Genomic DNA, 25,854 nt, shown 5'->3' with positions numbered 1-25,854 from the left:
CATTTCTCACAGTATTACTGGAGGTCAGGGTAATGCCATCCAGAGTAAGGATCTGGTTAGACACCATGTTTCTAAGATAAAATAGTGAAGCTGATAACTGCAACAACTGTTCTTTTGTGGAAACAAGAACCAAAACCGGCACACTTACTAACTCCTTAGACATTACTCTTGAAAAACTGATTGGCCACTTGAATTTTCAATAGGCAGCCAGATATGGGTCAATTGAAGAATTACACAGGGGTCAAAATTAAAAGATGCTCCAATCATATTGAAAACTATACCTCATTATTTAGCTGATCACAAAGATTCCAAAAAGGCATAATTTGGACTGTCTATGACTGAATGTTATGGGGTAAAAACAGCAAGAATGGTGGCAAAGGTCAATTTTGATAATTTGTTAATCCTATGAGTTCAACCAATAATTTGCACCACTTTACCAAAATTGGAGCAACTTTAACTTTTGACCCCTGTACAAACTGAAATTGACTGTCACCATTCTTGTGGTTTTTACTCCATAACTCCATAACATTCAGTCACAGTCCAAAATATACCTTTTTGGAATACTTGTAATCAGACATAATATGGTACAGTTTTCAATATGATTGGAGCATCTTTTGTTTTTGACTACAAATGTGTGTGTGTGTGTGTGTGTCACCCACCCACATCAGTCACAACTATGACTGTCCAGCCCAGTCTCACTTTTTTTTTCATGCTCCCGTGATGAAATTAGTCAAATTTTCATGACAGAGCTTTTGTAACTCACTAGTCCTAATCCTACTCACAACCCTAACCCTAACCATAACCAAACCCGACCCCCCCGCTTCACTTTTAATTTTGTGCAGCTATCATGGAATGAATTAGAATGAATTTGTGCTGCCGTGACGAGGCGCACGAAAATGAGGTGCTTTTCGTCACAATATCACAAACCAATAGATTAATGTATATTTCGTGCTGCTGAAGCAGGACTTGCTGTGAGACCAGGTTGGACTGTGTGCTTGTTTGTTGAGACAGACACCCTCTCTACTTTTAAGATTAGGCTTAAAACTTTCCTTTTTGCTAAAGCTTATAGTTAGGGCTGGATCAGGTGACCCTGAACCATCCCTTAGTTATGCTGCTATAGACGTAGACTGCTGGGGGGTTCCCATGATGCACTGTTTCTTTCTCTTTTTGCTCTGTATGCACCACTCTGCATTTAATCATTAGTGATCGATCTCTGCTCCCCTCCACAGCATGTCTTTTTCCTGGTTCTCTCCCTCAGCCCCAACCAGTCCCAGCAGAAGACTGCCCCTCCCTGAGCCTGGTTCTGCTGGAGGTTTCTTCCTGTTAAAAGGGAGTTTTTCCTTCCCACTGTAGCCAAGTGCTTGCTCACAGGGGGTCGTTTTGACCGTTGGGGTTTTACATCATTATTGTATGGCCTTGCCTTACAATATAAAGCGCCTTGGGGCAACTGTTTGTTGTGATTTGGCGCTATATAAAAAAAAAATTGATTGATTGATTGATTGTTTGTCTGGAATTTGAATTGCCACAGAACCTTAGTCCTGTTACACACACACACATACACATATATATACAACCCCAATTCCAATGAAGCTGGGGCGTTGTGTAAAATGTATATTAAAAACAGAATACAACGATTTGCAAATCCTCTTCAACCTACAACCCCTGGCAAAAATGATGGAATCACCGACCGGCCTTGGAGGATGTTCATTCAGTTGTTTAATTTTGTAGAAAAAAAGCAGATCACAGACATGACACAAAACTAAAGTCATTTCAAATGGCAACTTTCTGGCTTTAAGAAACACTATAAGAAATCAGGAAAAATAATTGTGGCAGTCAGTAACGGTTACTTTTTTAGACCAAGCAGAGGGAAAAAAATATGGACTCACTCAATTCTGAGGAATAAATTATGGAATCACCCTGTAAATTTTCATCCGCAAAACTAACACCTGCATCAAATCAGATCTGCTCGTTAGTCTGCATTTAAAAAGGAGTGATCACACCTTGGAGAGCTGTTGCACCAAGTGGACTGACATGAATCATGGCTCCAACATGAGAGATGTCAATTGAAACAAAGCAGAGGATTATCAAACTCTTAAAAGAGGGTAAATCATCACGCAATGTTGCAAAAGATGTTGGTTGTTCACAGTCAGCTGTGTCTAAACTCTGGACCAAATACAGACAACATGGGAAGGTTGTTAAAGGCAAACATACTGGTAGACCAAGGAAGGCATCAAAGCATCAAGACAGAAAACTTAAAGCAGTATGTCTCAAAAATCAAAAATGCACAACAAAACAAATGAGGAATGAATGGGAGGAAACTGGAGTAAACGTCTGACCGAACTGTAAGAAACCGCCTAAAGGAAATGGGATTTACATACAGAAAAGCTAAACGAAAGCCATCATTAACACCTAAACAGAAAAAAACAAGGTTACAATGGGCTAGGGAAAAGCAATCGTGGACTGTGGATGACTGGATGAAAGTCATATTCAGTGATGAATCTCGAATCTGCATTGGGCAAGGTGATGATGCTGGAACGTTTGTTTGGTGCTGTTCCAATGAGATTTATAAAGATGACTGCCTGAAGAGAACATGTAAATTTCCACAGTCGTTGATGATATGGGGGTGCATATCAGGTAAAGGCACTGGGGAGATGGCTGTCATTACATCATCAATAAATACACAAGTTTACGTTGATATTTTGGACACTTTTCTTATCCCATCAATTGAAAGGATGTTTGGGGATGATGAAATCATTTTTCAAGATGATAATGCATCTTGCCATAGAGCAAAAACTGTGAAAACATTCCTTGTAAAAAGACACATAGGGTCAGTGTCATGGCCTGCAAATAGTCCGGATCTTAATCCAATTGAAAATCTTTGGTGGAAGTTGAAGAAAATGGTCCATTTCAAGGCTCCAACCTGCAAAGCTGATCTGGCAACAGCAATCAGAGAAAGTTGGAGCCAGATTGATGAAGAGTACTGTTTGTCACTCATTAAGTCCATGCCTCAGAGACTGCAAGCTGTTATAAAACCCAGAGGTGGTGCAACAAAATACTAGTGATGTGTTGGAGCGTTCTTTTGTTTTTCATGATTCCATAATTTATTCCTCAGAATTGAGTGATTCCATATTTTTTTCCCTCTGCTTGGTCTAAAAAAGTAACCGTTACTGACTGCCACAATTTTTTCCCTGATTTCTTATAGTGTTTCTTAAAGCCAGAAAGTTGCCATTTGAAATGACTTTAGTTTTGTGTCATGTCTGTGATCTGCTTTTTTTTCTACAAAATTAAACAACTGAATGAACATCCTCCGAGGCCGGTGATTCCATAATTTTTGCCAGGGGTTGTATATTCCATTGAATACACCACAAAAACAAGATAATTAATGTTCAAACTGATAAACTTTATTGTTTTGTGCAAATACGTATTTGCTCGTTTTGAAATGGATGCCTACAACACTTTCAAAAAGCTGGGACAGTGGTATGTTTACCACTGTGTTACATCACTTTTCCTTCTAACAACATTCAATAAGTGTTTGGGAACTGAGGGCACTAATTGTTGAAGCTTTGTAGGTGGAATTCTTTCCCATTCTTGCTTGATGTATGACTTCAGTTGTTCAACAGTCCGGGGTCTCTGTTGTCGTATTTTGTGCTTCATAATGTGCCACACATTTTCAATGGGTGTCAGGTCTGGACTGCAGGCAGGCCAGTCTAGTACCCGCACTCTTTTACTGTGGAGCCATGCTGTTGTAACACATGCAGAATGTGGCTTGACATTGTCTTGCTGAAATAAGCAGGGACGTCCCTTGAAAAGATGTTGCTTGGATGATAGCATGTGTTGCTCCAAAACCTGGATGGACCTTTCAGCATTGATGGTGCCATCACAGATGTGTAAGTTGTCCATATCATGGGCACTAACACACCCCCATACCATCACAGATGCTGGCTTTTGAACTTTGAGCTGCTATCAATCTGGATGGTCTTTTTCCTTTTTTGTCCAGAGGACACGACGTCCATGATTTCCAAAAAACAATTTGAAATGTGGACTCATCAGACCACAGCACACTTTACCACTTTGCATCTGTCTATTTCAAATGAGCCTGGGCACAAAGAAGGCGGAGGCATTTCTGGATGTTGTTGATGTATGGCGTTTGCTTTGCATGGTAGAGTTTTAACTTGCAGTTGTAGATGTAGTGACGAACTGTCTTAACTGACAACAGTGTTGCAGTGTTCCTGAGCCCACGAAGTAAGATCCTTTACACAATGATGTTGGTTTTTAATGCAGTGCCACCTGAAGGATTGAAGGTCATGGGCATTCAGTGTTGTTTTTAGGCCTTGCTGCTTACATGTAGAAAGTTCTCCAGATTCTCTGAATCTTCTGATTATATTATGGACTGTAGATGATGGAATCCCTAAATTCCTTGCAATTGAACATTGAGAAACATTATTCTTAAACTGTTGGACTATTTTTTTTCACACAGTTGTTCACAAAGTGGTGATCCTTGCCCCATCTTTGCTTGTGAATGGCTGAGACTTTTGGGGATGTTCCTTTTATTGCCAATCATCATGACACTCACCTGTTTCCAATTAGGTGTTCTTTGAGCATTCATCAATTTTCCCAGTCTTTTGTTGCCCTGTCCCAACATTTTTGAAATGTGTTGCAGGTATCCTTTTCAAAATGAGCAAATATTTGGACAAAAACAATAAAGTTTATCAGTTTGAACATTAAATATCTTGTCTTTGTGGTGTATTCAATTGAATATAGGTTAAAGAGGACTTGCAGATCATTGTATTCTGTTTTTATTTACACTTTACACAATGTCCCAACTTCATTGGAATTGGGGTTGTATATATATTTTTACACATATAGTTTTCAATCTTAAAATGTGACTTTGAAAGTGTGTTGGCTACTTAAAATGTATTTTGGGAGATACATCAACCTTTCCAAGTTACCAAATATGGTTTGGACTTAATTTATTATGGTAAGTTTGTCAGTGTTCAAATACTGAGTGACCGTGCAGGAAGGGAAGAAAGTGAGGAAAGCTAAAAAGGCACTCAAAATATCTGAAGGAATTACAGACTATGGCTGTAATTTGAGAAACTGCATAGTGCAAAACTTTTGTATCACAAGTTATGGTATATCTCCATGGTTTGCTGAACAGAGAAGGACTTTGTTACAAAACAACAGATAAAGTCTGGGCTTGGGTCTTGTGTGCCCACTGGTGAACTGCAGCTAAAATGTCATGACTTTCTTATGAGATGGATCTTTTTGAAGTAAGATGGCAGTAATCACTGATTGTGATCAGATATGCAGATTCTGTTGTTTGATTTTTATTCATGTGAAAGACCTCAAGTTAAAGTTAAATATTTCTGATCATTTTCAATGGGCCTCTGGACACCTTGTGCTTCTTATTTTTCTGCATTCTGGAATCCCACACACACTGATTAAGCCATGTTTTTTTTTTACTTCTGCAGCCACAACCAAGCTTTGGAATCCTGTTTGACATTGATGGTGTGGTTGTCCGAGGAAAGACGCCGATCCCTGCTGCAAAAAATGCATTCCAGAAGTTAGTCGACTCTCGGGGACAATTTGTGGTGCCCGTAGTTTTTGTTACGAATGCAGGAAACTGCCTCAGGGAAACAAAAGCAGACCAGCTGTCTCACATCCTGGGAGTAAATGTGAGTAGAAATTAGTAACCTGATGTACGATTTTTTTTTTAATTGAACTTTTTATTTTTTTTAACGCACAGGTTTCACAGATTTTATACTCATATACCATAAATCACAAACGTATCCCACACCAATGAGGTATATAAAGGTAGAGAATTGGGAATATCATTTATAATAACAATCCCAATCCCTCTTAAACCCTTAACGCCTATTGTCGCATATATGCTACAATATTTGACTCAAATATGTAACATACCAAATTGACCAGTATGCCTGTTGTCGCAAATTTGCAACATACCATTATTATTATTATAACATTATAACATAAAGTCAATACCAAAATTACTATTTATTTTTTGTGTAAAAGTGAAATTAATAATCTCAACATTATTTACCATCTACTTAAAGGCAAAAACACACACAAAACATTTTTTTATATACAGCTATATAAATTCAGGTGTTAAGGGGTTAAATTCCAAATTCCTCTTCCCTCTTGTTTTTCCATCAAATCCCTCTTCTTAGTTTTATTCCCTCTCAATTCCCTTGGACCTCCTCATAAATGGTAAATATGATCTGTTCGCTTCCAGAAAACATCTGTTGCAGCATATGCCAGAAACTTCCGTGACTCCACAGAAATCATGCAGCTTCCTCAAAGCTTCACCTTTAACAGGTCTTCTTGTCTTGGGTGTGGTCCTTTTCTTACAGAAGTCACACAATGTGAATTTAGCCATGTTGCTATTCCCAATGCTAACTATCCAAAATGGCCGCCTATAGAATTGATTGCTGACACATCAAAATAAAGCTGGCAAGGCATGAACACAGCCTGGAACAATGATAAATCTTCTTCCTTCACATATAAGCCACCGATAAACATTCTTCTGGACTGTGCTGCATGCTAGACAACATTTCTCATAGCAAGTTGCGATGCACTCAGCTCAATGCAAAATCAGGCCAATCACACATCAATCAGTGAACACATGACATCATCCAAGGAAAATCGTTTTACTGTGTGTATGCCCACCATTGTGACAACAATACAGAAATAAAGTAATTAATTTCGAATTGAGATCATACCTCTGAATTATTTTTCCTCATATTTCTTGCATATGATGGTGAAAAAGTATTAAATATATATCTTTCTAATTATCTCTATTGCTACATTGAACTTCATTATGTAACCTACTGAATTGTAATAATTTTAATTAAAATCTTGTATTTTGAAAATTTCACTCAGGCAAAGTGAAAAGCTGGATGTCTACCAGTTTTCTACTTTTGAACTCTAATAAGACTGAAATGATGGTTCTTGGTCCAGTGAGACATCAGCATCAATTTGACCAGCTAATGCTTAGCCTAGGCTTGTGTGTCATACATGAAACTGACAAGTTGAGGAACCTTGGTGTTATTTTTTTGATCTTACATTGTCCTTTGACCTCCACATTAGAGATATTACGAGGACTGCTTTCTTCCACCTGCGAAATATAGCGAAGATTCATCCCATCCTGTCTGTGGCTGATGCTGCGACCCTTATTCATGCATTTGTTTCTTCTAGCTCAGACTACTGCAATGATCTATTTTCTGGTTTACCGCAGTCCAGCATTAGGGGTCTCCAGTTAGTTCAAAATGCTGCTGCCAGACTTTTGACAGGAAGCAGAAAGTTTGACCACATTACACCCATTTTGGCGTCTCTTCATTGGCTTCCTGTCCCTGTGAGATCAAATTTTAAGGTTCTGTTATTAACCTATAAAATTATTCACGGACTAGCGCTGACCTACTTAAACCCTACGTACCGGCCCGGGCTCTGCGTTCTCAGGGTGCAGGGCTACTTTGTGGCCCTAGGGTAAATAAAAAGTCTGCAGGTCACAGAGCTTTCTCTTATTGTGCACCTGCTTTGTGGAACGATCTCCCTACATCAATAAAACAGTCGGATTTTGTAGCAACTTTCATGTCCAGACTTAAGAAGCACTTATTTTCTTTTTTGAATGGCTAGTATACTGGCATAGTATGGAACTATGCTTTCTACCCTTTTAAATTCATTTTATTAGTAAAGAGAGTGTGTCACTGCCTCAACTTTATCTAAAGTCTGGGTCTTTTTGTGATGCTTAGGGCTAGTGGCCAGCGATCACCTTAGGATTTCTTCTGTTTTTCTTGTTGCTTAATGCTGACAAATTATGCTGTATTTGTTGTCTTTCTGCTGCCTGATTTTTGTTTTTTTTTCTCTCTATTTATGGTGCAGCTCCATCCAGAGATGGGAGTGGGTGTTTTTCTTCTGCAGGCCTCCCATCTTGTGCACCAGCATGGACTTCCAAAATCTCCAAAAAATTCCTGTATAATTTTCTGTTGTCAATTGACCCAAGCAGAGGGTCACCCCTTTGAGTCTGATCTGCTTGAGGTTTCTTCCTCAAATCATCAGAGGGAGGTTTTCCTTACCACTGTCGCCTGTGTGCTTGCTCTTGGGGTTGCTAAGGTTAGACCTTACTTGTGTGAAGCACCTTGAGGCAACTTTGTTGTGATTTGGCACTATATAAATGAAATAAATTGAAATTGGCAAAGGCAGAATGACCCTCTTTAATAGCATGGGTTCTTTGTGTTCTCATGCACAAAGAGTCACATTGGCATTAAGGCGCATATATCTTAATGCCAATAAAAATGCATATATACATTTTTATATAATGGCTGAGTGGATCCTTGTCATTTGATTGGTGTTTTGTATGTCACGTGACATGGATTATTTGTTCCATTTACCGTGCAAACTTGGTTCCATACTTTTTGTACCATTGCACGCTGGAACCCTGTCCACGCACACACACTAGTGGGGGCAGTGTTTAGCTAAACATAGTCGACTAGTCGAATGTTAGGTAGTTGTAGTTGACTATTAGGACTAGTCGTTTCATCTCCAGTTAAGATGTCTTGGACCACCTTAATCCAGTCACTGATTTTCGAGACTGATTTTTCTTATAATTGCCTGCTTACTTGCCAACAATAAAATTTTGCACATATATTTGTTCTCAAAACCCTTCACTGCATCTGGTCTCAAACCAAGATGCAAGGTATCAAAATTTGGCAAGATCACTGTTTTTAAGATTTTGTCCTGTTTAATTTCCTCCCAATATTTTGAAAGAAGTGGACAGTCCCAAAAGGCACGCACTGCAGCACCTCAAACATGATGTGCCTCTCCCTTGGAAACTCCTCTGTGCTGGTGTTTTTAAAAAATCATAATTTATTTTTCCACCCATATTCCCTCCATGATAATACAGTGCCCCCTCTTTTCCCATTTCTCCTTTACATATTTCATGTCCTCCCTGTATAACCTTTGCAGTGTGATGAACAGCTTTTGCCCAGGAACAAAATTATACCCACACCAAAAATATCTTCAGTAATTCTGAATTAATTTTTCTGAGTCTTCCTTTCTTATAGTTTTCTCAAGTTGTAAAACTCTATAGAAATCAAGTTTTGTTAAGTCAAATTGGTTCTTAATATCCTGGACATGCCTTAACCCCCCTTAGAGGTCACTGTGTTTCATCAAGCCTTTGTCTGGTACTGTTTAAATCTGCTGTTCATCTTGTTTGGTGAAAAGTGTATTGTATCCTGTCTCATGATCCTGTAAAGTAGGTGGCTTTTCTTCTCCCTGAACACTCTGTACCAAATTCTAAGTGATGTGTTTATCCACGAGTTCTCCTCCTTCAAATACTTTCTTAACCCACTACGTCCAACAATTTATCACAGTGGAATGTCAATAGATAACTTGCTTTATATTTCTTTTCGTTTGGCTTTATAGGCAGAGTTTCATATATGGACTGAAAGTAATTTTTGATATTTGGGAATGAGAGGCCTCCTTTCTCCTTAGCCAGTTGTCTATTTCCTAAAATGTATCATTTGGAACGTTGGCTGGAATAGCTTCAAGCAGGTATAACACAGAGACAACACATTTATTTTCATAGTTTCCACCCTCTGTGCAACTCCTAAGAAGATCTGGTCAAGTCTGATTTGATCCTAGAAATTAGAGGATCATAATGTATTAGCATAATCTTACTCAGCCCCATACTGAAATATTCCATTACCTTGGTTTCCCAGTTCACTTTAACCTTTTTTTTTTTAACTGATTAGGGGAATAATTGAAAGTTAAAATTTTGGATTTTTGGGGAATTTAGTTTATAGCCTGATACATTTTCATATTCTGTTACAGTAGTGAGCAATTCTGGGAAGGAAATATTCAGATTCCCTAAATATATTAGTATTTCATCAGCATATAAGCACATATAATATAAATAATATATTTTTAATGGATTTTCCTTTTTTTGTGGTTTCCAGATTACCCAGGATCAAGTTGTGATGTCCCACAGTCCACTGACCATGTTTAAGAAGTACCATGAAAAGTGTGTGCTTGTGTCAGGACAAGGACCCATCCTGGAAATTGCGACAAAGTATCCAGAACCTTTACTTTAATGATCTGCTTTATATGTGATCTGTGAAAAGCATGCTGGATTAATTCTCTTCTGTCCAACTTCAGTTTGGGTTTTAACAATGTTGTCAGCATCGACATGCTGAGGGAGTGGTTCCCTTTGCTGGACATGGTGGATCACAACAGGAGACCCAAGCTTCCAGTGAGACATCTCATATAAAACACAAATTTAGAAATGTAAACTGTTTTTATAGAAAAGCGGAATTAAATCAACTTTTTTTCCATTACAGTCCTGTCCTGTAGGCAACCTCTCTGTAGTTGAAGGTAAGTATTTGAATCTGTTACATCAGTCTCACACTCACCTCCTGGAACCTGTCTGATTTTTGGTGTTGGTATAGATTTTATATTTATGGAGTAATTCCACACACAGCTGTGATTCTCTTTGGGGAGCCCATTCGATGGGAAACCAACCTGCAGCTGATTATTGATGTCCTGTTGACCAACGGAAACCTTGGTGGTGTCCATCTAACTCAAAATCTGTCTCATGTTCCCCTGCTGGCGTGCAACATGGATCTTGTGTGGATGGCTGAGGCACAGTCTCCACGGTAACCTTTAAACATTTGGATTTTTTTTTTTTAAATGATAATTGCATTTGTTATAATGAACAACATTTGATGAGTGATTTTTTTTTTTAATGGCATGTCTGTGTTCCACCCTCATGTTCTCAGGATTGGACACGGGACATTTCTTGTATGTTTAGAGAACATCTTTAAAAAGGTAACGGGTAAAGATCTCAAATATGAAGCACTCATGGGAAAACCAAGTGAGCTGACGTACCATTATGCAGAGTACCTCATCCGATGCCAGATGATGCAGAGGCAGTGGAAACCTCCCATTACATCTCTTTATGCAATAGGGTAAGACATCGCCTCATTTTATGGTCCATTCTAGAAGTATTGAAACAGTAAGTTCAATCAATTATACCCCTGCAAACAAAACTTAGGCTGGGTGTATTTAGCCATTAACCTGTCAGTATGTTTGTCCATGCATTCTGTAAGACCCAAATCAGAAAAACAGGGTGACAAATGAAAGAAAAGGAATGATTCTTACATTTACTTTGGCTTCCGTTTCATTTTAGACCGTATAAGCCAAAGATACTTCATGCTTTGTGTGGTCAACTTCATTTCATTTGTTAATATACATCCATTTCATCATTTCAGGCCTGCAACACATTCCAAAGAAAGTTGGGAAGCTAAAGTATTTACCCTTTTTTTTTTTTTTTTTTTTTTTTTTTTTTTTTTTTAAGGTTGTCGTTCCTTCTCAGTTACGAAAGACATTTTGTGATTGAGGATACCAAGTGGAAAAGGATGTCAGGTGTTATTTTGTACCATTCTTCCTGCAAACATGTCTTAAGATGTGCAACAGTACAAGGTCATCGTTGGATTTTTCATTCCAAAAATTATCCACACATTCTGTAATGGGAACAACTTGGGACTCCAGGCGGGCGAGTCCAGTTTCCGTACCCACCCATGCCTTTTATGTGTGCACAGTGTGGTTTTGCATTGTCTTGTTGTAAAATGCATGTACGTCCCTGGAAAGGATGTCACCTTGAAGGCGGCATATGTTGCTTTAAAAGCTTGATGCACTTTTCTGCATTATTGCTGAATCACAGAACTCTTGCACATTTGCTCTTTTATACACTGAAATTCTTCCAAATTCCTTGAATTATTTTCTGATGCTTATTCGGGTCTTCCCTATGAACTCCTCCCAGTTGGAAGTGCCTGGAAGACCTCCCTAAGGAGACAACCAGGGGCATCATCACCGGATGCCTGAACCACCTCAGCTGGGTCCCATTCAGCTGAATGGGAAAGTGTGTCCAAACTTAGTGTATGTGGGTGAGGTTGCATTCTGTGAAGGCAGCAGTGCTTTCTACTTGCAGTTTCCCTGCCTCTACCACAAGATGCTGTGTGTACATGTACACACATTTCTCGAAGTATAAGTACCAATTGGTAAATTAAACACTATGTAGAGAAGTGCGTAGGCATGGTTTAAGCACAAATGCGTGTGTGCGAACAGATGACCATGATAATAATCATAAATGTAAGGCCTGCATAAATGAGGCCCCTCGTCACTACGAGTCACAATGGTACAAGTTGCAGGCCTGAAACACTTATTGCAGACAGATGTGGCAATAAATAGTGTTATTTACTTTAAGAGTTGTTTTCCCCCTATTGTTGCTCACCCAAACATTGGATGGTCTGATGTAGAAGGTGGGACATTCTTCATTGTTTAACACATCTAGATGCCAGTAAGAAAAAAAGGAATATTCTAAACTTCTCTTGTTTATCATTCTCAAACCCAAGTGTCTTCAGTGTGTAACAAAAACAAATTATTTGGCCCTGTTCTTTCAGTACTTTAGGAGGTGACCTGTTGTTTAATACTTTTGGAGGTGACTATACAGTAGTGTTCACAATAATAGTAGCATCTGCTGTTGACGCTACAAACTCAAAGCTATTATGTTCAAACTGCTTTTTTAGCAATCCTGTGAATCACTGAACTAGTATTTAGTTGTATAACCACAGTTTTTCATGATTTCTTCACATCTGCGAGGCATTAATTTTGTTGGTTTGGAACCAAGATTTTGCTCGTTTACTAGTGTGCTTGGGGTCATTGTCTTGTTGAAACACCCATTTCAACAGCATGTTCAACAGCATGAAAAGCATGTTCAACAGATGCTGGCTTCATCCTTAAATAGGGGACACCTGATTCACACCTGTTTGTTCCACAAAATTGATGAACTCACTGACTGAATGCCACACTACTATTATTGTGAACACCCCCTTTTCTACTTTTTTTTTTTTTTTTTTTTACTAATAGCCCAGTTTCATAGCCTTAAGAGTATGCATATCATGAATGCTTGGTCTTGTTGGATTTGTGAGAATCTACTGGTACCTTGTTTCCCATGTAACAATAAGAAATATACTCAAAACCTGGATTAATCTTTTTAGTCACATAGCACTACTATTATTCTGAACACTACTGTACATGCAACATGATTGCTTTTAGCACAATCTAATACATGCAAGTAATAAAAATAAAAGAAAAGGTGCTAAGGATGTAGGCATACACCTCGCTTTTATTTATGGAAACGTGTGCATATACATTTCAGCAAACTGAGTTCAACAATGTGGTGTGAAGCATATCGTGATGGAAGACAGAACACCTTCCTTTGCTTTTAGACCATTGTGCCAGTAAACATATCACACCTTTCCATCATGTACTGAATGTGTCACTTCAATCAATCAATCAATCAATTTTTTTATATAGCGCCAAATCACAACAAACAGTTGCCCCAAGGTGCTTTATATTGTAAGGCAAGGCCATACAATAATTATGTAAAACCCCAACGGTCAAAACGACCCCCTGTGAGCAAGCACTTGGCAACAGTGGGAAGGAAAAACTCCCTTTTAACAGGAAGAAACCTCCAGCAGAACCAGGCTCAGGGAGGGGCAGTCTTCTGCTGGGACTGGTTGGGGCTGAGGGAGAGAACCAAGAAAAAGACTTGCTGTGGAGGGGAGCAGAGATCAATCACTAATGATTAAATGCAGAGTGGTGCATACAGAGCAAAAAGAGAAAGAAACAGTGCATCATGGGAACCCCCCAGCAGTCTACGTCTATAGCAGCATAACTAAGGGATGGTTCAGGGTCACCTGATCCAGCCCTAACTATAAGCTTTAGCAAAAAGGAAAGTTTTAAGCCTAATCTTAAAAGTAGAGAGGGTGTCTGTCTCCCTGATCTGAATTGGGAGCTGGTTCCACAGGAGAGGAGCCTGAAAGCTGAAGGCTCTGCCTCCCATTCTACTCTTACAAACCCTAGGAACTACAAGTAAGCCTGCAGTCTGAGAGCGAAGCGCTCTATTGGGGTGATATGGTACTACGAGGTCCCTAAGATAAGATGGGACCTGATTATTCAAAACCTTATAAGTAAGAAGAAGAATTTTAAATTCTATTCTAGAATTAACAGGAAGCCAATGAAGAGAGGCCAATATGGGTGAGATATGCTCTCTCCTTCTAGTCCCCGTCAGTACTCTAGCTGCAGCATTTTGAATTAACTGAAGGCTTTTTAGGGAACTTTTAGGACAACCTGATAATAATGAATTACAATAGTCCAGCCTAGAGGAAATAAATGCATGAATTAGTTTTTCAGCATCACTCTGAGACAAGACCTTTCTGATTTTAGAGATATTGCGTAAATGCAAAAAAGCAGTCCTACATATTTGTTTAATATGCGCTTTGAATGACATATCCTGATCAAAAATGACTCCAAGATTTCTCACAGTATTACTAGAGGTCAGGGTAATGCCATCCAGAGTAAGGATCTGGTTAGACACCATGTTTCTAAGATTTGTGGGGCCAAGTACAATAACTTCAGTTTTATCTGAGTTTAAAAGCAGGAAATTAGAGGTCATCCATGTCTTTATGTCTGTAAGACAATCCTGCAGTTTAGCTAATTGGTGTGTGTCCTCTGGCTTCATGGATAGATAAAGCTGGGTATCATTTGCGTAACAATGAAAATTTAAGCAATACCGTCTAATAATACTGCCTAAGGGAAGCATGTATAAAGTGAATAAAATTGGTCCTAGCACAGAACCTTGTGGAACTCCATAATTAACTTTAGTCTGTGAAGAAGATTCCCCATTTACATGAACAAATTGTAATCTATTAGACAAATATGATTCAAACCACCGCAGCGCAGTGCCTTTAATACCTATGGCATGCTCTAATCTCTGTAATAAAATTTTATGGTCAACAGTATCAAAAGCAGCACTGAGGTCTAACAGAACAAGCACAGAGATGAGTCCACTGTCCGAGGCCATAAGAAGATCATTTGTAACCTTCACTAAGCAGCACTGAGGTCTAACAGAACAAGCACAGAGATGAGTCCACTGTCCGAGGCCATAAGAAGATCATTTGTAACCTTCACTAATGCTGTTTCTGTACTATGATGAATTCTAAAACCTGACAAACTCTTCAAATAGACCATTCCTCTGCAGATGATCAGTTAGCTGTTTTACAACTACCCTTTCAAGAATTTTTGAGAGAAAAGGAAGGTTGGAGATTGGCCTATAATTAGCTAAGATAGCTGGGTCAAGTGATGGCTTTTTAAGTAATGGTTTAATTACTGCCACCTTAAAAGCCTGTGGTACATAGCCAACTAACAAAGATAGATTGATCATATTTAAGATCGAAGCATTAAATAATGGTAGGGCTTCCTTGAGCAGCCTGGTAGGAATGGGGTCTAATAAACATGTTGATGGTTTGGATGAAGTAACTAATGAAAATAACTCAGACAGAACAATCGGAGAGAAAGAGTCTAACCAAATACTGGCATCACTGAAAGCAGCCAAAGATAACGATACGTCTTTGGGATGGTTATGAGTAATTTTTTCTCTAATAGTTAAAATTTTGTTAGCAAAGAAAGTCATGAAGTCATTACTAGTTAAAGTTAATGGAATACTCAGCTCAATAGAGCTCTGACTCTTTGTCAGCCTGGCTACACTGCTGAAAAGAAACCTGGGGTTGTTCTTATTTTCTTCAATTAGTGATGAGTAGAAAGATGTCCTAGCTTTACGGAGGGCTTTTTTATAGAGCAACAGACTCTTTTTCCAGGCTAAGTGAAGATCTTCTAAATTAGTGAGACGCCATTTCCTCTCCAACTTACGGGTTATCTGCTTTAAGCTACGAGTTTGTGAGTTATACCACGGAGTCAGGCACTTCTGATTTAAAGCTCTCTTTTTTAGAGGAGCTACAGCATCCAAAGTTGTCTTCAATGAGGATGTAAAACTATTGACGAGATACTCTATCTCACTTACAGAGTTTAGGTAGCTACTCTGCACTGTGTTGGTATATGGCATTAGAGAACATAAAGAAGGAATCATATCCTTAAACCTAGTTACAGCGCTTTCTGAAAGACTTCTAGTGTAATGAAACTTATTCCCCACTGCTGGGTAGTCCATCAGAGTAAATGTAAATGTTATTAAGAAATGATCAGACAGAAGGGAGTTTTCAGGGAATACTGTTAAGTCTTCAATTTCCATACCATAAGTCAGAACAAGATCTAAGATATGATTAAAGTGGTGGGTGGACTCATTTACTTTTTGAGCAAAGCCAATAGAGTCTAATAATAGATTAAATGCAGTGTTGAGGCTGTCATTCTCAGCATCTGTGTGGATGTTAAAATCGCCCACTATAATTATCTTATCTGAGCTAAGCACTAAGTCAGACAAAAGGTCTGAAAATTCACAGAGAAACTCACAGTAACGACCAGGTGGACGATAGATAATAACAAATAAAACTGGTTTTTGGGACTTCCAATTTGGATGGACAAGACTAAGAGACAAGCTTTCAAATGAATTAAAGCTCTGTCTGGGTTTTTGATTAATTAATAAGCTGGAATGGAAGATTGCTGCTAATCCTCCGCCCCGGCCCGTGCTACGAGCATTCTGACAGTTAGTGTGACTTGGGGGTGTTGACTCATTTAAACTAACATATTCATCCTGTTGTAACCAGGTTTCTGTAAGGCAGAATAAATCAATATGTTGATCAATTATTATATCATTTACCAACAGGGACTTAGAAGAGAGAGCTTTTCTGTTACTGCTGTTGTGTTTACGGACACATGGTGCACCTTCATCAGCAGCACAGTAATTAAAATATGTTATTGACACATTCGCAAAGAATAATACCGCAATATGGACCATCAGCTAGAAAAGAAAAGCTCAACAGCAACACCAGCGTCTTGCATGCTGTAACATTAACTTAAACAGCGGTTGCTGGAAAGGTGAGACCTTTAGGTGCAACGTGCATTAAATACAGTGCATCAGGAAAGTATTCAGAGTTTCACTTTTTCCACATTTTATGTCATAGACTTATTCCAAAATGAATGAAATTCATTGTTTTTCTTAAAATTCTACACATATTACCCCATAATTACAATGTAAACAAGTTTTTAGATTTTTGCAAGTTTTTTGAAAAATAGAAAACTAAGAAATCACATGTATATAAGTATTCACAGCCTTTGCCATGAAGCTCAAAATTAAGTTTGGGTGGATCCAGTTTCCACTGATCATCCATGAGATGTTTCTACGGCTTGATTGGAGCCCACCTGGGGTAAATTCAGGACATGACAGGATTGTCTCGAGGCACAAATCTGGGGAAGGGCACAGAAACATTTCTGCTGCTTTGAAGGTCCCAATGAGCACAGTGGCCTCCATCATCCATAAATGGAAGACGTTTGGATCTACCAGGGCTTTTCCTAGAGCTCGCCGCCCGTCAAAACTGAGCGATCGGGGAGAAGGGCCTTAGTCAGGGAGGTGACCAAGAACCCGATGATCACTCTGTCAGAGCTCAAGCATTCCTCTGGAGAGAGGAGAACTTTCCAGAAGGACAACCATCTCTACAGCAATCCACCAGTCAGGCCTGTATGGTAGAGTGGTCAGACAAAAGTCAGTCTTTAGTAAAAGGCACATGCCAGCCCACCTGGAGTTTGTCAAAAGGCACCTGAAGAGACTCTCAGACCATGAGAAAGAAAATTCTCTGGTCTGACGAGACAAAGATTGAACTCTGGTGTGAATACCAGGCGTCATGTTTGGAGGAAACTAGGCACCATCCCTACAGTGAAGCATGGTGGTGGCAGCATCATGCTGTGGGGATGTTTTTCAGTTGCAGGAACTGGGAGACTAGTCAGGATTGAGGGAAAGATGAATGTGGCAATGTACAGAGACATCCTGGATGAAAACCTGCTCCAGAGCACTCTTGACCAGAGACTGGGGCAACGGTTCATCTTTCAGCAGGACAATGACCCTAATCACACAGCCAAGATATCAAAGGAGTGGCTTCAGGACAACTCTGTGAATGTCCTTGAGTGACACAGCTAGAGTCCAGACCTGAATCCAATTAAATATCTCTGGAAAGATCTGAAAATAGCTGTGCACTAATGCTGCCCATCCAACCTGATGGAGCTTGAGCAGCGCTACAAAGAGGAATGGGCAAAACTGCCCAAAGATAGGTGCACCAAGCTTGTGGCATCATATTCAGGAAGATTTTAGGCTGTAATTACTGGCAAAGGTGTATCAACAAAGTATTGAGCAAAGAGTGTGAAAACTTATGTACATGTGAGTTCTTAGTTTTTTTTTTTTTAATGAATTTGCAACTTTTTTAATGTTGTTATTATGGGGTCTTGTGAATTGAAATTTGAGGGGGAAAAATGATTTTACTCCATTATGGAATAAAGCTGTAAACTGCAATGTGGAAAAAGTGAAACCCTGAATACTTTCCTGATGCAGTGTACCTCAATCATTACCTTTGGAAAATTTGACCTTGTCTGTTCTAGAACCCACCACTATATGTGATCCAAGTTCAATAGAAATTGGAATGGAAAAACTTTCACCTTTGACCCCCAATGACTTTGACCACAGTGATAAGCACTGGGTAAATTTGACCACACCTGGGCAATTGGAGAACCCGCTTCCATATCTGTGCCAATTTTATTTCAAATCAGAGTGAATTTAAAAATTTTCACCCTTAACCCCAATTGCCTTGGACCTTGCCCAGATAAACCCCTTAAAGTGGTTTAAGCCTATATGCACACAGTTAGTTTGGAGGGAATCGGCCCGGGCACCTCGAAGGGGTGGCGAAACAAAGAAAGACAGAAATATGATGATGATGATGATCATATCACAGTGATTATATTAGTAATTGCATCCAATTTTAATCTCAGTCACTTATTTTGTTTCAAGTTTAGCTAGTTTTAGACCTAAATATAAGAATAACCATTTATATATCACTTTCAGGATGATGCATTTCAAAATAAAATCATCATCAAATATTACAGTTTAAAATAAATGAATAAATAAAAATAACAGTTGGAGGAACAGGCTACCTCCTGTGGGTTCACCACCTGCAGAGGGGGCCATGGGGGTCGGGTGCAGATTGGGTGGCGGTCGAGGGCGGGTGGCCCGGCGGCCCGGTCCATGCTCACAGCCTCTGGCTGTTGGGACGTGGAATGTCACCTCGCTAGGGGGGAAGGAGCCTGAGCTTGTGCGGGAGGTTGAGAGATACCAACTAGAGATAGTTTGGCTCACCTCCACGCACCGCTTGGGCTCTGGTACCCAACTCCTGGAGAGGGGCTGGATGCTTCATTTTTCTGGCGTCGCCCACGGGGAGAACGGAGAGCTGGGGTCGCATTGCTTATTGCTCCCCAGCTCAGTTGCCAAGTGTTGGAGTTCACTCCGGTGAACGAGAGGGTCGCGTCCCTACGCCTTTGGGTCGGGGACAGGTCTCTCACCGTTGTCTCGGCCTATGGACCGAGCAGCAGTGTAGAGTACCTGACCTTCCTGGAGTCCCTGGGAGGGGTACTAGATAGCGCTCCGACTGGGGACTCCATTGTTCTCCTGGGGGATTTCAACGCCCACGTGCGCGGCAACAGTGAGACCTGGAGGGGGGTGATCGGGAAGCACGGCCTCCCCGATCTGAACCCGAGTGGTGTTCAGTTGTTGGACTTCTGTGCTAGTCACAGTTTGTCCATCACGAACACCATGTTCGAGCACAAGGGTGTCCATAAGTGCACGTGGCACCAGGACACCCTTAGCCGGAGGTCGATGATCGACTTTGTAGTCGTATCATCTGACCTTCGGCCACGTGTCTTGGACACTTGAGTGAAGAGAGGGGCAGAGCTGTCGACTGATCACCACCTGGTGGTGAGTTGAAGCCGGTCAGATCTGGCAGGCCCAAACGTATCGTGAGGGTCTGTTGGGAACGACTGGCGGAACCCTCAGTCAGCGAGGTCTTCAACTCCCACTTCCGGGAGAGCTTCTCCCAGATCCCGGGGGAGGTTGGAGACATGGAGTCCAAGTGGACCATGTTCTCCACCTCCATTGTCGATGTGGCTGCTCGTAGCTGTGGTCGCAAGGTCTCTGGTGCCTGTCGTGGCGGCAATCCCTGAACCTGGTGGTGGACACCGGAAGTAAGGGATGCCGTCAAGCTGAAGAAGGAGTCCTACTTATCTTTGTTGGTAGGTGGGACCCCAGAGGCAGCTGACAGGTACCGCCAGGCCAAGTGTGCCGCAGCCGGTGCGGTCAGAGAGGCAAAAACTCGGGTCTGGGAGGAGTTCGGGGAGGCTATGGAGGAGGACTATCGGTCGGCCTCAAAGAGATTCTGGCAAACCGTCCGACGCCTCAGGAGGCGGAAGCAGCTCTCCACCAGCACTGTTTATGGTGGCGGGTGGGGAGCTGTTGACCCTGACTGGGGATGTTGTCGGGCGGTGGAAGGAGTACTTTGAGGATCTCCTCAATCCCATCGTCACGTCTTCCGAAGAGGAAGCAGAGACTGGGGACTCGGAGGCGGACTCATCCATTACCCAGGCCGAAGTCACCGAGGTGGTTAGAAAGCTCCTCGGTGGCAAGGCTCCTGGGGTGGATGAAATCCGTCCTGAGTACCTTAAGTCTCTGGATGTTGTGGGGCTGTCTTGGCTGACACGCCTCTGCAACATCGCGTGGTGATCGGGGACAGTGCCTCTGGATTGGCAGACCGGGGTGGTGGTCCCTCTGTTTAAGAAGGGGGACCGGAGGGTGTGTTCCAACTATAGGGGGATCACACTCCTCAGCCTCCCCGGTCGCGGCACACTGGACCAGTTCTACACGCTCCATCGGGTGCTCGAGGGTTCATGGGAGTCCACATGTGTTTTGTGGATCTGGAGAAGTCGTTCGACCGTGTCCCTCGGGGCACCCTGTGGGGAGTGCTCCGGGAGTACGGGGTCCGGGGTCCTTTGCTAAGGGCTGTCCGATCCCTGTACGACCGCAGCAGGAGCTTGGTTCGCATTGTCGGTAGTAAGTCAAACCTATTTCCAGTGCACGTTGGCCTCCGCCAGGGCTGCCCTTTGTCACCGGTTCTGTTCATTATTTTTATGGACAGAATTTCTAGGCGCAGCCAGGGTGTAGAGGGGGTCTGGTTTGGGAACCACAGAATCTCGTCTCTGCTGTTTGCGGACGATGTGGTTCTGTTGGGGCTTCGTCAAATCAGGACCTTCAGCGTGCACTGGGGCGGTTTGCAGCCGAGTGTGAAGCATCCGGGATGAAAATCAGCACCTCCAAATCCGAGGCCATGGTTCTCGACCGGAAAAAGGTGCTTTGCCCTCTTCAGGTTGGTGGAGTGTCCTTGCCTCAAGTGGAGGAGTTTAAGTATCTCGGGGTCTTGTTCATGAGTGAGGGACAGATGGAGCGTGAGATCGATAGACGGATTGGTGCAGCATCTGCAGTGATGCGGTCGCTGTATCGGACCGTCGTGGTGAAGAGAGAGCTGAGTAGGGGGGCAAAGCTCTCAATTTACCTATCGATCTACGTTCCGATCCTCACCTATGGTCATGAGATTTGGCTCATGACCGAAAGAACGAGATCGCGAGTACAAGCGGCCGAGATGAGTTTCCTCCGCAGGGTGGCTGGGCGCTCCCTTAGAGATAGGGGGAGGAGCTCGGAGTCGAGCCGCTGCTCCTCCACGTCGAAAGGAGTCAGTTAAGGTGGCTTGGGCATCTTTTCCGGATGCCCCCTGGGCGCCTCGCTGGAGAGGTGTTCCGGGCACGTCCCACTGCTAGGAGGCCCCGGGGAAGACCCAGGACACGCTGGAGGGACTACATCTCTCAGCTGGCTTGGGAACGCCTTGGGGTTCCCCCGGAGGAGCTGGGGGAGGTGTGTGTGGATCGGGAGGTCTGGGCGGCTTTGCTTGAACTGCTGCCCCCGCGACCCGACTCCGGATAAAGCGGAAGAAAATGGATGGATGGATGGATGGAACAGGCTAACTGTTGGTTTAGGGCTGTGAACGTGCCTTGGTTTGGCAGCACTGTGGATTAGTGGTTAGCACTTTTGCCTCCCGGCAAGAAGGTCATAGGATTGATTCCCACCTGTGGCCTTTGTGTGTAGTTTGCATGTTCTCCCCATGTTTGCATGGTTTTCCTGCAGGTGCTCCGGTTTCCTCCCACATCTAGATTGGAAACTTTAAATTGTCCAGGTCTCCCTTGTAAAGAGATGTCAATCTCAATGGGACTAACCTGGTTAAATTGAAGACAAAAAACAAAAACAAAACAAATCTTGGTGTTGTGCATCCTATGGAATTGCCCTACATCCTGATTGGCAACCACCCTGACAGAAAGCAGGTCCATCCCCACCTCCTGAAAGAAACCATCTATTGTCTGCAGCCTGGTGATACGTTTCCTCTCAATGCATGTAGTACAACTCATCTGAATCTCTGTCAGTAACTGCGGGGTGTGAGATGGTACTTGACATTTGATTGGTTCCATCCTTCAGAATTCTCTAAGTCGACTTTAAAATCTGCTTTCACGCTCGGGTAGATGATGGAGGCCAATTGGTTCTAGTTTAAAGTTGATCAGCTGTGGTCTGAATCATCTGGAGACATCTTGTTCTCTGATGTGGTAAACCACAAGTTTATACACTCAACAAAAATATAAACGCAACACTTTTGGTTTTGCTCCCATTTTGTATGAGATGAACTCAAAGATCTAAAACTTTTTCCACATACACAATATCACCATTTCCCTCAAATATTGTTCACAAACCAGTCTAAATCTGTGATAGTGAGCACTTCTCCTTTGCTGAGGTAATCCATCCCACCTCACAGGTGTGCCATACCAAGATGCTGATTAGACACCATGATTAGTTCACAGGTGTGCCTTAGACTGCCCACAATAAAAGGCCACTCTGAAAGGTGCAGTTTTGTTTTATTGGGGGGGGGGAATACCAGTCAGCTCACCCACACGACGCCACACACGCTGTCTGCCATCTGCCCTGAACAGTGTGAACCGGGATTCATCGGTGAAGAGAACACCTCTCCAATGTGCCAAACGCCAGCGAATGTGAGCATTTGCCCACTCAAGTCGGTTACGACGACGAACTGGAGTCAGGTCGAGACCCCGATGAGGACGACGAGCATGCAGATGAGCTTCCCTGAGACGGTTTCTGACAGTTTGTGCAGAAATTCTTTGGTTATGCAAACCGATTGTTTCAGCAGCTGTCCGAGTGGCTGGTCTCAGACGATCTTGGAGGTGAACATGCTGGATGTGGAGGTCCTGGGCTGGTGTGGCTACACGTGGTCTGCGGTTGTGAGGCTGGTTGGATGTACTGCCAAATTCTCTGAAACACCTTTGGAGACGGCTTATGGTAGAGAAATGAACATTCAATACAGGAGCAACAGCTCTGGTTGACATTCCTGCTGTCAGCATGCTAATTGCACGCTCCCTCAAATCTTGCGACATCTGTGGCATTGTGCTGTGTGATAAAACTGCACCTTTGAGTGGCCTTTTATTGTGGACAGTCTAAGGCACACCTGTGCACTAATCATGGTGTCTAATCAGCATCTTGATATGGCACACCTGTGAGGTGGGATGGATTATCTCAGCAAAGGAGAAGTGCTCACTATCACAGATTTAGACTGGTTTGTGAACAATATTTGAGGGAAATGGTGATATTGTGTATGTGGAAAAAGTTTTAGATCTTTGAGTTCATCTCATACAAAATGGGAGCAAAACCAAAAGTGTTGCGTTTATATTTTTGTTGAGTGTATATTACAGTAGTCAATTTTAGAGAACACAAAAGTGTGAATCATGTTTTGGCATCCTCCATAGGATACGTCAAATCATTGCCTATTTCTGTGAAACTGGGTGGTCTTTAGTGCTCTCTCTAAAATGCAGATCACAACACAATGCTAAATTAAAACTTAAACAAGAAATAAGCCTCCTTAGGTTTGGACCTTGGAGGCGCTCTGCAGTGGACAGTCCCTCTGCACTGCACCAGTCAGCACCCTCCAAAGACAAGACCCTTGGTGCTTTCCTGTGGTTTCTTCTTTTCTCTGTCTGCCTGCGTGGTTGCCATCTTGGGCAGTTCTGTAGTGTGGTACCAGCTCCCAGATTTGACTTGAGGTACATGAGGCTCCAATGAATCATGAAGGATCTTCACACAAGAAATCAGGTCAGATCTAGGCTCAAGTCTCTCATGTGCCTTTGGTTAAAGTATAGCTGAAGTTTCACATCTTTTTAAGAAACTCTTCATGTAAATGCAGCCCAGTCTCACGTCCCCCCCCCCCCCCCCCCCCCATGCCCCTGCCATGAAATACACCTGATTTTCGTGACACTTTTTAAAAATTTTATTTAGAATCCTCCCCTTCTCCTAACTCTAACCATAGCGTCAGTGTCTACCCTCCCCAATCCATAATCGTAACTCTCCCCCGTCATCCCACATTTTGTACCCACTTCACAAAATGAATTTGTGGCCCATTACAAAAAGCAGCCCATTTTCTGTCAAACTCAGATTAAACGTATTTTTCGTGATGCTGCCATCAACTGCCATGAGACCGAGTTGGTAAATGCTGCAGAACGACTTCTTCATTTCTGCCTTCTCAGGGACAACCTCATGACTGACATCTATGGTGCCAATTTGTACAACCGTTACCTGGAGGAGAGAGCTGCCAGGGAAAAAATGAAAGCTCTCGCCAAAATGGCAGCTGCGACAGGTTTCGGTGCTGTAGTGCCGCAGGAAGACGTCAGTGACAACCTGTGGGAGAGCAAGCTGGTGCTACCCTCAGTTACCTCATGTAAATCCATCCTAGTCAGCACCGGGGTCTACAGTCCCAAAGTGAAGGTGCCCTGCAACGCACACCGCTGCATCCAGGAGATGGTGTTCCATGGGCACCGGGACTTTAGCTTCAAACCCGAGCTAGTGGAGCCACTCTACATTGTTCAGGATGCGGCAGAAGCAGTTGACCTCATTTTTGAGCAGGAGAAGTTTGTGCGATGTCAGGAGTTTTGAGCCAACCGGGTATTGAGCAAACACAGTCCCACTTAAATGTGGTCACACACGTCATATAACTGTCACTGTGAGCCGCTGTATTTTATTACTGAAATAGTTTCTATGACTGTCTTCTACTGGTTTTAATCCATGAAATATGTAAGAAGTGTGTGTGTGTGTTCAGTGTTAGCAGGGTTTTAGTGTTTTATATAAATCCTGAGCTTTATGACAAGATTTTTAATGTCTATGAGGCACATTGACATCGCATTCCTTTATTCTCACAGTAACTTTTCAGTGTGTTTTTGTCAGTTTATCCATTTGTCCACAAAAGTCTGTGCATGAACATGAAACTCATATGTGTACTGTTACAAACAGCTATAGGATGTGCAATATTTATCTGAATTTTGACTTGCAATGCCCTTGTCCAATAATTGTACACATCAGGGATCAATCTTTTTCACATTTCGAACTTTGCCATATCTTCTTGTCGCAGTTACTTCGTTTCTGCGTTTGTTTGTTTTTTATTCTACAAGTAAACACTAGATAAGATCTATAGAAATACTGTCACGTAAAAGTGTTTTATTTCCTTACAATAAATTATATAGAGCAAAACTTTTAGTCTAACAGTAAAAATGGGGTGAGGTCTGGGAGCATGCTGTTGCCACATCTCGTGCACTGTGGAACCATCTTGGAGCCTGGCTGCCAACGAGATAGTAGGGAAAATAAATATTTGACCCCCTGTCAGTTTTGCAGGTTTTCCCACCTACAAAGAATGGAGAGGTCTGTATTTTTTATCGTAGGTACACTTCAACTGTGAGAGCCAGAATCTAAAAAAAAAAAAAAAAAAATCCAGTAAATCACATTGTATGATTTTTAAATAATTAATTTGCATTTTATTGCATAAAATACAGTAAGTATTTTACCCCCTAGAAAAACAGAGC

The 25,854-nt window shown here is 41.9% G+C and overlaps 1 protein-coding gene across 1 annotated transcript in view; it reads left to right on the top strand.

Annotated features, from left to right (window-relative positions):
* Positions 1 to 25,483, top strand: part of zgc:77375 (uncharacterized protein LOC402927 homolog) — a 31,222-nt gene extending 5,739 nt beyond the window's left edge. The window contains exons 2-8 of the mRNA XM_034172777.1: positions 5,472 to 5,675; positions 9,975 to 10,087; positions 10,174 to 10,267; positions 10,356 to 10,389; positions 10,496 to 10,670; positions 10,794 to 10,982; positions 24,529 to 25,483. Coding sequence (XP_034028668.1) covers positions 5,472 to 5,675; positions 9,975 to 10,087; positions 10,174 to 10,267; positions 10,356 to 10,389; positions 10,496 to 10,670; positions 10,794 to 10,982; positions 24,529 to 24,934 — 1,215 coding nt within the window. The 3' untranslated portion in view covers positions 24,935 to 25,483. The remainder of the gene's footprint in view (positions 1 to 5,471; positions 5,676 to 9,974; positions 10,088 to 10,173; positions 10,268 to 10,355; positions 10,390 to 10,495; positions 10,671 to 10,793; positions 10,983 to 24,528) is intronic.
* Positions 25,484 to 25,854: the final 371 nt, after the last annotated feature.

The sequence above is a fragment of the Thalassophryne amazonica genome, chromosome 6 (genome assembly GCF_902500255.1).
Source record: "Thalassophryne amazonica chromosome 6, fThaAma1.1, whole genome shotgun sequence".
Taxonomy (NCBI): domain Eukaryota; kingdom Metazoa; phylum Chordata; class Actinopteri; order Batrachoidiformes; family Batrachoididae; genus Thalassophryne; species Thalassophryne amazonica.
This window is presented reverse-complemented; position numbering and strand designations above follow the sequence as displayed.